This window comes from Homalodisca vitripennis, chromosome 2 (assembly GCF_021130785.1).
Source record: "Homalodisca vitripennis isolate AUS2020 chromosome 2, UT_GWSS_2.1, whole genome shotgun sequence".
Lineage (NCBI taxonomy): Eukaryota > Metazoa > Arthropoda > Insecta > Hemiptera > Cicadellidae > Homalodisca > Homalodisca vitripennis.
The window spans coordinates 186,035,606-186,051,513 of record NC_060208.1 but is presented as its reverse complement, the minus strand read 5'-3'; the positions used below and the strand labels follow the sequence as shown (position 1 = coordinate 186,051,513).

Sequence of the window (15,908 nt, the reverse complement as noted above, 5' to 3'; positions counted from 1 at the left end):
TTCTGTGACAGTTTTTTTTCAAAACACAATACTAGGATATCCAGTTGCCAGTATTGTTTTGAACACATCCTCGTTGAATTTAAAATATATGTATGTAAGATATATTTTTATGACACCATTCCTGTATATTTGTACATAATGTTGAATGAAGAGATTTTGAATTGTACTGATCTGAATTGAAAATCTCTTCTCTTCTCCTGTCATACAAGGGAATTTCTTATCATCCGTGTTGTTATAATCATCCTGGTTTTTTAAGGGTTCTTGGGATTGAACTATGTTATTGCTTTAGTATAAGCACTTCCACTGGAAATTTATTACAATTTATCCACTCCCACAGATAAAAACATTAAAAACAATACCATTTCAGTAGTTACAAACAGTGCTTTGTCTATGTGTGTGGACTTGACGCATCTAAACCCATTTGAAACTGGAAACCGAATTAAAATCAGTTGAATTATAGCACAGTAGTACTTTGAACTTAGAAACACTACCTGTTTGAGAAGGAACACGGTTGTTCCGAGCAGCTCTCTGTCTCTGCGGGTTTCGGCCCTTGACACTTTTGGTCTGGTAATGTGGCGTAAGTTCGAGAAAAGTCCAGGTATATCTTGCAGGTGACTTTCCTGATCCTGGTGCCCTCCCCACATGTCACGCTGCATGGACCCCATGCTCCAGCTATGAAACTGGAACAACCCAGGACATATCAAGTGCTGAAAATGTATAGTTGACAGTTATTGGTCCAAATGGCTGCATCGAATAAGGATATAACCAAAAAACCATAAAAAAATAAAATTGCAACCAATACTTATAAGCAATTGATTATAACAACTCCAATGTTATAATTCATAAAATTCCTTATCAATAAATGAAGACAACATTTTATTTATCAAGTTCTCTACTTGAACTCAATAAAATATTAATAATATTATTAGACTAATAATATTATCAAAGCATCACTTTTGGTTAAGTTGATATTTTTTAACAAATTGATACAATAAGATTGATAAGCTGATATCCAAGTTTCTCAGATTTTGAAAAAGCTTCAACGAACATTTTTAAATAGACAGGCTTTAGAACTGATAAAGATGTTCTTCAAGAAGATTGATTTGTAAACAACAAAAGTAAATAATTTTAGTGGATTGTGAGTTGTGAGTTCATAATGAGTTTATGCGGTTACATATTTGATGTGTGCTCGTAAGGTCTGCTCTGTAGTTTGAATTGGTAATCGCAGCACTCTAAATCCAACATTATCACACTATTTTTTGTTTACAAACTAGTTTTGTTTATTCCATGAAGGCAATGTCTTTAAAGCTTATATCTGTCCTTTATACAAGAAAAAAATGACCATTACAGTAATAATGGATTCCTTTACAATTACACTTTACTAAAATCTCAGAATAATATATAAGCCAATGGAAGAAAAGAAAACATATGCCACATTTGTAGAATTCAAGTGGATTTGTTTGTCCTAAGTCTGAAGTAAGAATAATACAAATTAATTTTTTTTAAATCCTTTTGATAATAATTGAAAACACATAAATAATTCAAAGTAATGTTAATCAAAGGATATATGATGAATTACGAAAACTGTTAGAAAATAAAGAATGGTGCTGAACATTTAATAACATCTTACATGATAGCAAATTATTTTGAACATAAAATACTAATTGTATCATAGATGAGAAAGATATATTTGTTTAATTAAATAAAAGTTCAAAAAGTAACTTATATTACCAATAATTTGGATTTTAATTGGTAAATACCTACTCAGTTAAAACATTTTCCTTTAAAAATTATAAAAAAAAACAAAAACTCTTGCTCCATGTAGGAAGACAAATTTAAATCTGAAGAGTACAATAGCTAAGGCATATTTATTGTAAAATGTTACGTTGTAACACATAATATCTTGTATATCTCAAGTTGGATTGTCTTTTAACATTTTTCAACCTTGATAAAAATAGCAAAAATATGTTTATTATCTTACCTAGAAAAAGCAAAAATGAATACAACATTTAAAAAAGTGAGAAGGACCCAAAATAGGAATTTAAAAATATCCCAATGTGAATCTCATGGCATGTCTGAATTGACTGTTGTTCCAAATGGACCAAAACCTCAGCCTGTAGACAAAAGTAACAAAGTTGATAGATATTAAGGTGATACAATCTATTTTGGTTTCTTAAAAAATGTTTTTAATGCTAAATTCATAGCTATTTAAGGTTACCTCCCCGAATACAAAAAAGTAGAAACAAGTTTTCTTACCTCCCCATGTAAAATTACAGGCATTTCAAGGCCCAAATAAAGATAAGAAATGAAGATAAGAACTGTAAAATGTGGATTTTTGAAAGTATATAGATGAATTTGGCTTCAGGAAATGTATTTCTTTTAAAAAATTAAAAAAGATTTCATTAAAAAAATTATATTTAGTTAAAAATACAATTTCTGTTAGTCATAAATTAATTAAAATTATATCAGTCCCTGTAGTTAAAATCCATACAATACATACTACAGTTTTTACATGAAGGAAATAGGATTTTTCCGGACATTTGCCATCGTTCAGTGAAACAATAAATCAGTAACACTACGTTTCGAGATCTGCAATCTGATCTCTTCTTCAGGTAAAGAACTAACCTAATACATAATTATCTCGAAGATCTCGAAACGTAGTGTTACTGATTTATTGTTTCACTGAACGATGGCAAATGTCCGGAAAAATCCTATTTCCTTCACAATCCTTCCATTGTCAAAAATAACCTTCAAACAAAGAGTTTTTACATGTAAAAATACATTATTGCCTATATAATTTTATGTGGAGTGATACAATTTTTTTCAAATTTGTATTTTGTATTCAGGGAGGTTATTTTAAAGGACTATGAATTAACTTAAACATAAAAAATATTTTCCAAATCCAAAATTGATTGTACCATCTAAAGGATGTATGAAGTTCTTTGTTCAGTACCTACTAGTGGTGTACATAATACCCCTGATTGACAGCCTGTTTAAAGGCAACTCCTAAAAAAGACATTTGACATTATTAACTTATGGTTTTTTGGCCACCTTTCCCTGGTTTAAATAAAATATAGCGTTTAGGCATTAATTTGGAGCTGAAAATATTAATCTAAAAATTAATTTTTATAATAAATACGGTAAGCCTAAAATTAGACCTTTAATTATTTTATAAATACACTGTATATAACAACTTTTTTACGTTTTAATTAGTCAACTAATATTTAAAAACTACTTAAATAATATACAAAACCGTCTATACTTCTCTGGTGGGACTTTACAACCACTGAAGAAAATGTTACTATCAGGGTGTTAGTATAATAAATAAAAACAACATATTTAAAGTATAATATTAAATCCTAACACCACTTTATACAATTTAAAAATATAAAATCAGCTTGTATAAAATTTGTTATGCTAAAAAGAAATGTGTAAAATAAAGTTTACACGGTTAACTGAACAAAGAATGTATGTACAAACTTAAACTACCGCAATATAGAGAGTATTTTAATAAACAGAAACAGGGCAGTTAAAGCCATTGGCATCAACTGCTATTAAGGCAATTAAGGGCTTTTATGAATGTGTTATATCTTGTGCACTGATTTAATGTATCATAGTTATATTCAATTTTTTTTGGAAATGCAGAGTCACTACACTGTCTAATAATGATACAATCATAAAATAATTAGAGTTTAATAAAATGAAATAACAGTAATAGTAATTTAAATTTGACTGTTTGTTATTTTGTCATATGAAGTTTTGATCTTATTTATGAATTAAAATTATGATATGTAAAGGAGACAGAATTTTTTCTTAGACGTTGGACTCTTTTCAAATCTCGTATTATGTTCTTTAAACCTGAGTTATAATACTTTAATTACTTGTTACTTTAGAGTGAGAGGATTTAGACCTAAATTAACATTTTCCTAATTATTATTTTGCAGAAATATCAGTTTTAAGTTTCCAGAGACCAAAATATAGTCTTTATAAAAAATAATACCATCACATTACTTTTTATGAAAAAATGTAATTAATAATTGTTTAATGTTAAATAATACTGTTAGAAAAGACATAGCATTTGCATTTAACTTGAAACTGAATAATCCTGTATCACAATATCAATAGAATATTAAATTTGTTTTCTCACTGTCATGCTGATTGTACAAAACTTTAATGGAAAAGAAGTTTAAAATTAAAGTAGAAATCTAGTTTAATAGAATAGTTAATATAATGATATTTAGTAAATTATTATTAACTATTATAGAAAAAGTGTTTATAATGTTTATTTTGGTAACATTATTTATTGATAATTTTTGTAAATTTGTAGCACATTCTTCTAATGATACAGTCGTAAAATATGAATATTTTGTCTAGACTTACTAATTGTACAATGTTCTAAATAAAATTTCAAAATGCTCAGTTTTTGTGTCAGTGTGTGAGTTGTGCAGCATTCTTGTGTGTCGTGTCTTCTATGGTGCTTGTCTCATGCTCTATGTGCCATAGTTGAATATTAATAGTAAAGAACAGTTCTTGTGAGTAAACATTTCACATTTTAAAATTTATTTACATTACAATTCTAGAAAATAAGAAAATATACATAGAAATAAATTAATTTAGTTTTGTATTTAAATATAAAAACATGATAAGAGTGATGAGCGTAGTAAATAACCAAACTTAATTGTGAACTTTACATTTTAGGAATATTATTTAAAGTTTTATATTTTTATTAAATAGCTAATTATTTAATTTAATTAAAACTGTGTCATATTCAAACAATCTGAAAGCAGAAATAATATTTGATAATACATGTCACTCTTATGTATTTAAGTTATATAAAAAGCCTAATTCTTATGGAAAACAATGATTTTCTTATTTTTTTTGTATCTATATTATGATTACACTGATTATAGTAACTAGTTTGTAGTACTACTTTTATACAAGTTTATTTCAAAATTAGTGGATATTAAAATAATTGTCATTTTATATAAGTAAACTACCATATTTGTGTAAACATATATCATGATTTAGTGTTGTTAATTCAATAGTAAAATGTATTACTTATTTTCTTTAAAATAAAAAAATGTATAGTTTAAGAATTATATTCTGAAAATATTACTAAGTAAAATATTTTTACTGATAATCATCTATAGTTACGTATAATTTAGAACTAGTACAAATGAAGTCTGAACATATTTTGTTTGTAAAACTGGTTATTAATTTCAACTGGAATTTTGTGTTTAATTTCATAAATACATTAACATACATAATTTTACTCTCAACTGATTTATAACTGTGTTGTCAAAAATATTTTTCTGCAATATAGTTTGTACGAGTATTAATCTGTAGTTGAAACATTTCCTCATGATATATACAAATATTTTATGTATGGTGTGTGTATTAGTTACAAGTAGTTTTCTTTTCAAGGACAGAACATTATTTGTTATTGCTTGCAAGCTAGAAGAAATTCTTTCATAGTTTTATTTCTGATAGATATTAAAATTTACACTGTCATTCCAAGTAACTTTAGATGATGTAGTGTAAAATAACGTAGCGAATTATGAATAATGCATGAATTATGACTAGACATGATCAACTTTGTGTTGTTACTGTTAGGAAGTTCGTGTGTTGTGTAATGTCAATGTTTGTTGTCAAAACTGATTCAAATGTTACAAAACCGTAGAACTAAAACAAATATTTCTGCAAAACTAACACATAGCACACATCATAGGTATACGTTGAGACTTCATTAGCAGAAAATTTCAAAATTATTTTCAGTTTTTCATTATACAAGTTTATTCAGTACTCAGTTCACATTTAATTTGCAACTACGTTTAGTAATAGTATAATCCCAAGTTTCTAAATCTTTGAAACAACTATTAATTCTACAATAATACTCTGTAAAACATCTACTGTAGCTCCAATTTCAAGAGATTTAAATGTGGGTTTTACTTAATAATATGTTAGTACTGTTGTGGTAATATTAGAGAAATGTATTTTATTTTTTAAGTTTCAAAAGGTTTAAATTAAGATTTAGATACAGAAACAGTTACAAAGTTTAGCATGCTTGGGAACTGGAAGAAAAAGTCCTAAAATTGAAGAAAAGCAGTGAATGCAAGGTGGAATAAAAGTGCAGTGCGGAAAATTTGAGTGGAAGAATAAATTTGTGCTTTCTCTGAACATGTTTTAAAATATGCTGTATTGTCCTTTTACATGTATAGAAAATCTAAAATGCAACTTTGGTTGATGCATTCATAACTGTTGAATAGAGTGACTGAAAAATTGTATTTCCTATAACACACACACACACACACATATATATATATATATATATAATTTGAAAATTTTGCTTTATCTTATATGCAGTGAAAATGGCATCTTTGAATAAATTTTCATATTAAAACCTTGATTTTAATATTCTTGTCTAATTCAAAATATTACACTGAACAAAAATGGATTTTTAACAATTGATTTAGTTTTAATTTCAATTATAAATAACAAATAGATAAAAAATAAAACTTAATGGTTTAAAATATGAAGGTTTTACAATATATCATAATATAAAAAAAATAATAAAAAGAAAATATTTTGTACTGTGATTTTTATTTTAAACTTATGCACAGTTCAAGTTTGTTCACAAAAGCATGAGTAAATTCAGTGCTTCAAATTTAGCTATTTAGCTTGGGGTTTCATGCTTCCATTATCAATGAATTATTACTGCAGTATAATTTATTCTTTTAATTTAATTTTAGTTTGTTCTCTTTTATCATATCAATTTCATTCTGGTTAAATTTGCTTCTGTTAAGTTTGGTAATATAACTTTATTTCATGTAAGTTATTTGGTATTATATTTTGGGCTCTGAATCTCAAAATGATATTTTTTCAAAACTTCAAATGTAAAGTCTCCACAGAGATTAATAAATAATATTAGACATCTTTACATGTTACATATGAAAACTGTTATTTGCTTGTCTTGTTAAAATGTGTAATATAATTTATATACTTTTGTAAGCCTAAGATACTGAAGGCTTTTTGATAACTTTGTTGCAATAATAGGGAGATATATGATATAAAAATAATCAAGGTAATATGCATTAAATATTACATAACATTGTTCATATTTTATTAATAACCTAAAACTTTACAATTATTATTTATATTAGTAATTATACTACTAAAAAATAATAATTATTGGTTATTTTATTAATTCCAACAAAGAGTACAATAAAACAATTTATGAAACATAATTTTATGAGTGCGCTGTACAACATTAAGATGTCACAATGATTTGAAAACTTTCTGAGACATTTCACATACATAAAAAATAATCAGTGGTGTTCGCATGCTTCGAACGTCTGATAAACAGCAATGAAACATACAAAGTACGTTTTGTGCCTACTGTAAATGTAAACAATTATAAAATGTAGCGCTTTTTAAAACTGCAATTCATGCGAATTCAAAACTCGTTCCGTTTGACCTGAGTGTTCGCAGTGAGCGGGTGATGAGATTAAATTACATAATAAAAGAACAATACATGCATATCAGCTGAGCCACTGACAAGAAGAAAGGTCAAATTTTGGTTCGAGCAGCAAGGCGTTGTGGTTTTACCTTACATACAACCAGCCGCACCCAAAGAACATTTTGATTGGGCTGAAAAACCACAACGGAACGTCTTCAGGATTAGCAAGTCGTACTTGCAGCGTGCAAGTAGTGCTAGAAACAGAGATGCGCCCAACAGACACATGGGAGACAGAGAAGGTGGAAGACAGGGGTGAAGAGACAGTCTAAAGATTCTCTGTCGATGGCACTCGTCGGCTAACTCAAGATGGCAGGGTGTCAACTTTTGACTGAGCAACTATCACCTTTTATCGAATGATAGCTAGCTTTTTCAACATTGAGACGATATGAAGGTACAACTTATATCTAACGTAATATAGTTTCAACTTACCAATCTGCAAAAAGTTACCTACCTGCTTCAAATTTTTCGGTGGCAGAATGTAATGTATTGATTCATTAAGTTGATGATTATCTATTGCTGTATTTAAATAGTATCACACAAAAAAGTTAATATTTAAATCCTAAATTAATGTTTTATTTTTAGTTAAAAAAAAAACAAAATAAGGGTTTTTGTTGTTGTACATGTAATGGGAACTGATCATGTATAATCCAAGCTACATTTATCTGTGGTTGGCTCTTCATCTGTTTTGCAGATTCCCAAACTGTTGACACTCATATGAGACCTCAGATCTCGAATAAAAATTAGCTAACTGGCAAACAAAAGGTTACTACCAAATAGCTCAAATTTGAGCTGAGTTTTATTCTAAAATTAAAACTAGTGTCCTAACCTATGCACTTGGTTGAGCTAGTCCCAAGATTAGTTCTAATAAAGGAGAATCTCATTTAACATTAATTGTAAATACGTAAATGAACTAAAATAATATTCAAATTATTGGACATTTTCTATTGAAATATAAACTACATCAAATAACAATGCAATGGTATCGATCTGTATGTTTGTTTGTATATTGCACAATTTCTGTATAACTCAGCTGGAATGATAAATTGGAATAATTTTAGTGTTTTGTTTTATAAAAACAACTGATATCATGTACTGTTAAAACACATTATACTTTTTTATTTATAATAATAGACAAGGAATGGACTGCCAAAAACCTAAACAGGTGCCCAGGGTAGATACATTATCAGATTAGATCAATCATGAGCATGCCCGTACTTAGTAATTGTGCGCCTCTGTGCCATGAGCCATTCACTAACCGCCCCCATTTCTACCCCCTTCCCATCATCCACCAGCCAACTCCGAATATCTCACTCGCACATTAATTTACACCTCATACATAAGGGACCAAACTATAATTTAACATACATTTAACGTATTTAACATAACTTTTACATTTGTGTTTTAATAACATTCCTTCAATAATCCACTGTAAGCTCCAAAGATTGCATCAGGATTTAAAAAATGAGGCTTGTTTATTTGTTAAAGGTCATTAACAACAATAATTACAGTGAAAAGTGAACAAATACTTGTTGGATGCCTTCTTGAATTAAAACATTTTTGCCTTTAGCTTATTTAAGTAAGGCTTCTTCTAGGTCACCTATGGGCCAAATTGTCAATTACTTGATCAAAACTGAATGGTTTGTTATGTCTAATTCAATGCAAAGCACTGCCACACCAACAGATCAAATATATAAATATTTGTGCCAGCCCTAATCCAGACTACCTTATAATGGCATGACTCAAATAACATGGTGTACTACAACTATTTTTATACTTTGTAAATATTTTATTAGAATGTGAAATATAAATAAAAAAATTGTGCTGCCACCCAAATCTTGCCACCCTGTGTGTGAGCACAGAATAGTACGTGCCTAAGTAGGGGCCTGATCATGGTCATAGAGAAAAGATATTTATTTTTCACTTAGCAAATGAGATAATTTAATTTAAGAATCTTTTTCAGAATTAAAATATCGGTTTTAACAATTCATTATATGTTATGAAATTAGTTAATTTGTTGATTTGGTTTTGTGGTACCTATTCAAAATTAAGACCAAACATTAAATTATTTCCATTATTTATTCATTAAAAAATATTGAAAGGAAAAATGTATAAATATTAAAAATAAAACTTATTTGTAGGAAGGAAAAGCAAGTTTATTTTTGTCATATTGAAGATTAGACATCTAGTTTTGAGATGGAGACATTATGTATTACATAAACAGAATATTTGTATAATCTAAAATAGAAAATCTTAAACTTAAGCTTTTATTATTTTTTATCCCGGGGGCTATTTAAATAAGAAAAGTATTATTAATAAAAATATGATTGAACCTGAAGTGCACATATCTTACACAAAACTAGGCTGTTTAACTGTTAACCCCTTGAAGCCAACACCATGGTTCCCCTTTCAGTACCACTTTATCTCATATCTAAGGTTTATTATATAATTACGAATATATGTAATTTATTACCACTCTCAAGTCCATTTCATAAAATTTCACTTAAACAATGGTTGTATAATAAAATCCAGTACTTACAAATGGGAAATGAAATGATGTAAGTGAATCAAGTAATGACTCAACACAAACTTTTGCATAAATTTTCATTTTTGACCTCCATTGCCCTTAAATTTAGACTACTGTGATCCAAGATTACATTTTTATTCAGAAATTGCCTACTCTACAGTACAACAGTATATTTAAATTCAGGAAAAGAAGGTAATTTATTTGACAACTCGCTTACATTGGGAATCTAGACTTTTAAACCTTTTTTTTAGTACATCACATTTTGTATTAGTAATCCCAATTTCAAGTACAAATAGACTGATGCTTAAGTTTTATACAAAAGGCAAGTTTAAACTTTGAATTTTGTAGCTAAAAGAAATAAATCACTAATTTAATATAAAATAATAGTTTTGGCTCTAGGTACCTTATTTGACTCAATAAACATGAACAGATACAATACTATATTTTGCTATTGCAAGAATGTAAATGATTTGAAACGAGAAAACTAAGTAATTATAAATGTACATGTCATCCCTTTTTTGGTAATTATTGCTTATTCAAATTGGTGGATTGTATATTAAAAACAGTTGTTTCTCAACCTTTTTTGTCTGCTCTTCTTAACTAAACTGTCTAATATTTTGTATTGCTATATTTTTAGTTAAATGTATTCTAGAGTATAATTTTTAAGTGCTGTGGTGATTATTTTCACATAATTCAAGTATTTAGTTTACATTAACTAATGAGTTTGTTACAAAACGTAGTATTTTGGAAAGTAGACAAACTCTTGTCATTATTCCCCAATAATGCCAGGATAAAAAAATGGTTTAAATGAAGAATATATATAACATTAGTCTTCAAACTTGAGTGATAATGAATACTATTAATTAATTACTAAATTCCTTAAGTTGAATTTAGAAACCTATTACGGTATAAAAAATTACCTATAGGCCAATGTTAATTACAGTTTCTAATAATGTTAAAACCTTGGATTGTACAAACTTTCATATGCATTCAATAACTGTGGCAGAATAACAACCATTGCTTTAGCACAGCTAAAAAACTTTAACCAGTGTAGTGTATAGATTAATTTTCTAAAATTTAATTAAATTTTTAATTTATTAGATTTGTGAAGACATCATTAATTTTGTGTGTTCTAAATGAGTATTAGATAAAAATTTAAGGAGAAGTGTCCTTTTTAAAACACATGTCTTGTATTAATAAAAATATCCCAATTCTTGTTAATTTTCTCAGCTTAAAATTACAAATCACCTTCTATTACAATTTTTCTTCAAGTCAATAACATCCATGAACAGGACACATTGTAATTTGCAATTTTCATTCAACATGTGTTGAAATGGGCACAGACTCAAAACCAAACTTGCAAAAAAACTTACTTGGGTTCTGATGAAGGTGACATTTGCTCCCCGACAAGTTTCTCCGCTGTTGGTCGGAATGGTGGGTAAGGATGGAGCAGAGGTAGGGCTTCATCTATATCTGGTATTGGCTCAGAGTCATCTGAAAAAGATATGGAAACATAAATGGAAGTATAAAATTTGATTACATTGTATGACACTATTTTGATTGTAGTTTTAACACAAAGAAAAACATATATACAGTGAGAGTAATTATTGTGATGCGAGAACAATATTGATGCACTTGATTTATAATATTAAAAATTACATGTCTAAATCATAACGATCAGTTTGAAACATGCAATGTCGGAGATGAATCTCAATATTCTTCTTCACTGTACGAATAAAAAAAAAAAAATTAAATACGTAACTCCCAAATAGTTTTCTTGCATTTTAAGATGAAGATACAGAGACTAGATCGAGCTCTTTATAGACATAGCTTACAGAAAATTATTTTAGGATCTTAAACCTTACTGTAATAAAGTCCACAGCACTATCCGATGACCAGGCCTAGTACTACAATTAACAAGGTCTAGCGTAACATTAGCAAATCCTGGTGACTGGTCTTAGTCACTTACCTCAAAGATATATCTATATTTTGATTTTCTTGTAATGAATGCTTTCATATTCTGTTGAACCACGATTTAAACATATCACAATGAAACTGATAAAAAAAAAAAATCAAGTAGAACTTGTCTGTGAAACGCAGCTCATAAAAATAAAATTCAAAAATTCGGAACTTTATATCCTGGGAATATACAGACCTCCGGTCTATCATAATCTCGAAGCAGCCCTTGACAACTTGTCCAATATTCTTAATGACCTCCCTACATGGAAAAATCCAATTATCATAACAGGGGATATAAATGTGGACTGCCTAGCTGACGGGGATGACAATAAGCAACTGAATGATGTTCTTACGAGCCACGATATTACCAGAATTCCTCTACCACCAACAAGGATCACTGCTCATTCAGAAACATCAATTGACATCATTGCAACAAATTTGATGCCAAAAGAGATCAGCACTGCAGTACTCCACACAGGCTTATCAGACCACACGGGCCAGCTGCACAAAATAAACCTGGAAACTGACAAAGCTATAATACCAAGTACATCTAGAAGGTACTATAATGCCCAGAACCTAAGAAAACTCAAAAAATATTCTAGCACATGAATCTTGGGTAAATGTCACAAACACCCAAAATGCAGATCAGGCTTATACTGAACTCCATAAGATCATACAAGCTGCACCAGATACAGCATGTCCCACTGTACAGTCAAGGCCAAAAAAGAAAAAAAACCCATACAAATCAAGAGCAAGAGCAGGAGTTTATGAGATTGAAAGGGGCATACATTACAGCTCTTAATAAATCAATTCTGACGGGCACGGAAGAAAACAAAAAACAAACCAATGACAGGAAAAAAGAATATGATCTTCAACTAAAATACTTCAGAAAGGAAGCTACAATAAACCACATTGCAAATGCAGAGAATCAAACAAGAGCTGTCTGGCAAATAATAAAATAACAATCGCTACAGTAATAAATCTAAAAATAACTGTATAAAATCTATTGATATTAAAGGTTCAATAAAAACTGACCCCCAAAAAATAGTGAACACATGAACCCACTTCTTTGCTAATGCTGCAGAACAAGTTCTATCAAATTCCCAACAACTGCCTTTAAAAATATATCCAACACTACATGAAAGGGAATTTCAAGTCTTTTGAGGAGAGCTTTTAAGCCAACAAACACAATAGAGGTGAAATAAAACAATATCATCCCTGAAATCAAAGCCATCTTCTGGAATAGATGAAATGTCATCAGTTGTTCTTAAACACTGCAAAAATAAAGTACTAGCTCCAATAGTAAATGTAATTAACAAGTCCTTCCAGCAAGGCATTTTTTTCCCTCCCTGCTTAAAAAGTCATTGATTTATCCAAAATATAAAAAAGGACCCTCCTACCTAGCTAACAACTACAGACCTATATCACTTATCTGCACACTATCAAAAGTCTTTGAAAAAATAGTACTCTCAAGGCTGCTTACATACCTAGAAAATAATAATCTCCTAACCAGGACCAGCCGTCAACACGGCTTTAGAAAAGGCAAGTCCACCATCACGGCCATTACTGACCTGGTAGAAACTATCATTGATGCAACTGAAGAAGGGGCCACAACAAATGGCATTTTTTTGGACTTTAGTAAAGCCTTTGACAACCTGATTCATAAACATCTCCTGGATAAATTACAAACTTTAGGAATAAGAGGAGTGGCGCATCAGTGGTTTGAAAGCTATATCAGCGGAAGAACCCAAATTACGGAGATAGTCCACAATATCAACAAGACATCTCAGAAAATCAGATCCACAGAAGCACAAACAACAAGACGAGTTCCCGCAGGAATCTGTGCTGGGCCCTGTACTATTTGTCTTATACACTAATGACATTGTCTCAGTACTGCAGGACAATAGTGAAGTATTCCTATACGCTGATAACACTGCCCTCATTATCTCCCAAAAGAACATTAAGGACCTAGAAATTAATGCCTACATCGCAGCCAGCATGGCAAAACAATATAGTCAGAAGAATGACTTAGTACTAAATGAAGACAAAAAACACAGCAGCTTCATTTTGGTCCAAAAAAGAAGAAATGCTCTCGAAACTACCCAATGCCTCATATTCTCAAGAGGCAAAATACCTTGGGATAACCCTAGACAGTGACCTGAATTGGAAACTTCATGTAGACCAGCTGTGTAAAAAAGCTTAGCACTGCATTATATGTAATTAAGCGACTCAAACAAATCAGCAACATAGAAAACCTCAAGAACAGCTTACTTCGCACTGTTTGAGTCGCAAATGCGCTATGGGCTGTCTGTATGGGGGTACTCATCTAAAGAAAACCTCCACAGGGGTACTGCTTCTTCAGAAGAGGGCAATCAGGGTATTGGCCAAACTGGCTTTTCGAGATTCCTGCAGGGGGGTTTTTTTAAAAGACTGAAGCTACAGACAATAGCCAACCTTTACATTAGTGAAGTAATCATCTGTGCAACTAAGAAAGAACCCTGCAATTCTCAGAGACACATCATTATACTACCAGACACAGAGGAAACTATATACTTTCCTGCACATCACTTGACTGGTTTTGAGAAAAAACCTTCCTACATCGGGGCTAAGCTCTACAACATCCTTCCAACAAGACTGAAAGAATAGAGAGGCAAGAGGAACACTTTAAAGAAACTCTTCTTGACTGGCTGCTGGAGAGAGAGTTCTATTCCATTGAAGAATTTCTGGATAGAGCAAGATCACCACAATAATTTATATGAACCCAAGAAAAACTCTGACGCCTTGACTGTACTCTATGTCCATGTCAGTAAAGAGAATTTTTTGTCTTGGCTTTGTCTTGTGATCATTCAAAAATTTCAATTCAAAATTTTGGATGGTTTGAACTTTTCTCCCAGTCCCTTAACATCCCTATACAGGGTGAGTTTTTTAAAGTGATCCAATAGCTAACTTTTTAATTACATGACTTAGCACCACACTTTAAATTTGGAACTTGCTCAATTTTAAGTTTCACTCAGGAATACACTTTCAAATTTTTTGAAGATGGCCGCCATTTTCCAATATGGTGGCCAACTTTAAAATCTTTTATGGAACACCCTGTATTTTATGTTGTTTTTAGATTCTTCAAAAAATTTGAAAGTGTATTCCTGAGTAAAACTTAAAATTGAGCAAGTTCCAAATTTAAAGTGTGGTGCTAAGTCATGTAATTAAAAAGTTAGCTATTGGATCACTTTAAAAAACTCACCCTGTATATGTAATAAAGTTTGCATAATTATTCTAGATCTTGGATATTTTAAAATATTTGAATTATTGGTCTGTTGAGATTTGAATATCTAAATTCCACTGTACTCCCTATTGGAAAATTTTCCAAAAAGCAACGTTTGGACCTGACTTTACTGTTACCTTTTTTTAAAAATGTTCTTCAAATATAGTACTGTGGTACGGTTCAAAGTATGCACTTGAAAGTGTAAATTAATAATAAATTTGTTTCAGCATGTTAAATATTTCGCTGTAATAAAGACTATAAACACTTGTCAGAAGCATAAATGAAGTATTCCATTATCATGGTAACGAATTAATTACAATAAGAAAAGTATTTTGTTGCAGCAACATGAAAATACCTGGACAAGCAATGCCAGTGTTGCAAGGCTGTGTTGTGGCTGGTTGGGTCTCCTCGTTGCAGGTGACGGAGCCAGGTTTCTCGTAGCGTGAGATTCGACAGGTTACGTTACGTGTCTGCACTCCCTCCCCACATGACATGGAACACTGCAAAGTTATAAAGTATGTTAGCAACTAGTCTCTGGATAAGCAATACCAGTGTTGTAAAGCTGAGTTGTGGGTGGTTGAGTCTCCTTGTTGCAGATGACAGAGCCAGGTTTCTCATAACGTGAGATTCAACAGGTTACATTAGGT

General features: G+C 30.3%; 1 protein-coding gene across 1 annotated transcript in view; it reads right to left on the bottom strand.

Moving 5' to 3' along the window:
- The window catches only part of LOC124355932 (protein madd-4-like), a 182,746-nt gene that overhangs the window by 27,593 nt on the left and 139,245 nt on the right, over positions 1–15,908 (bottom strand). The window contains exons 9-11 of the mRNA XM_046807084.1: positions 15,617–15,761; positions 11,414–11,534; positions 492–680 (exon numbers count right to left, since the gene is read on the bottom strand). Coding sequence (XP_046663040.1) covers positions 492–680; positions 11,414–11,534; positions 15,617–15,761 — 455 coding nt within the window. The remainder of the gene's footprint in view (positions 1–491; positions 681–11,413; positions 11,535–15,616; positions 15,762–15,908) is intronic.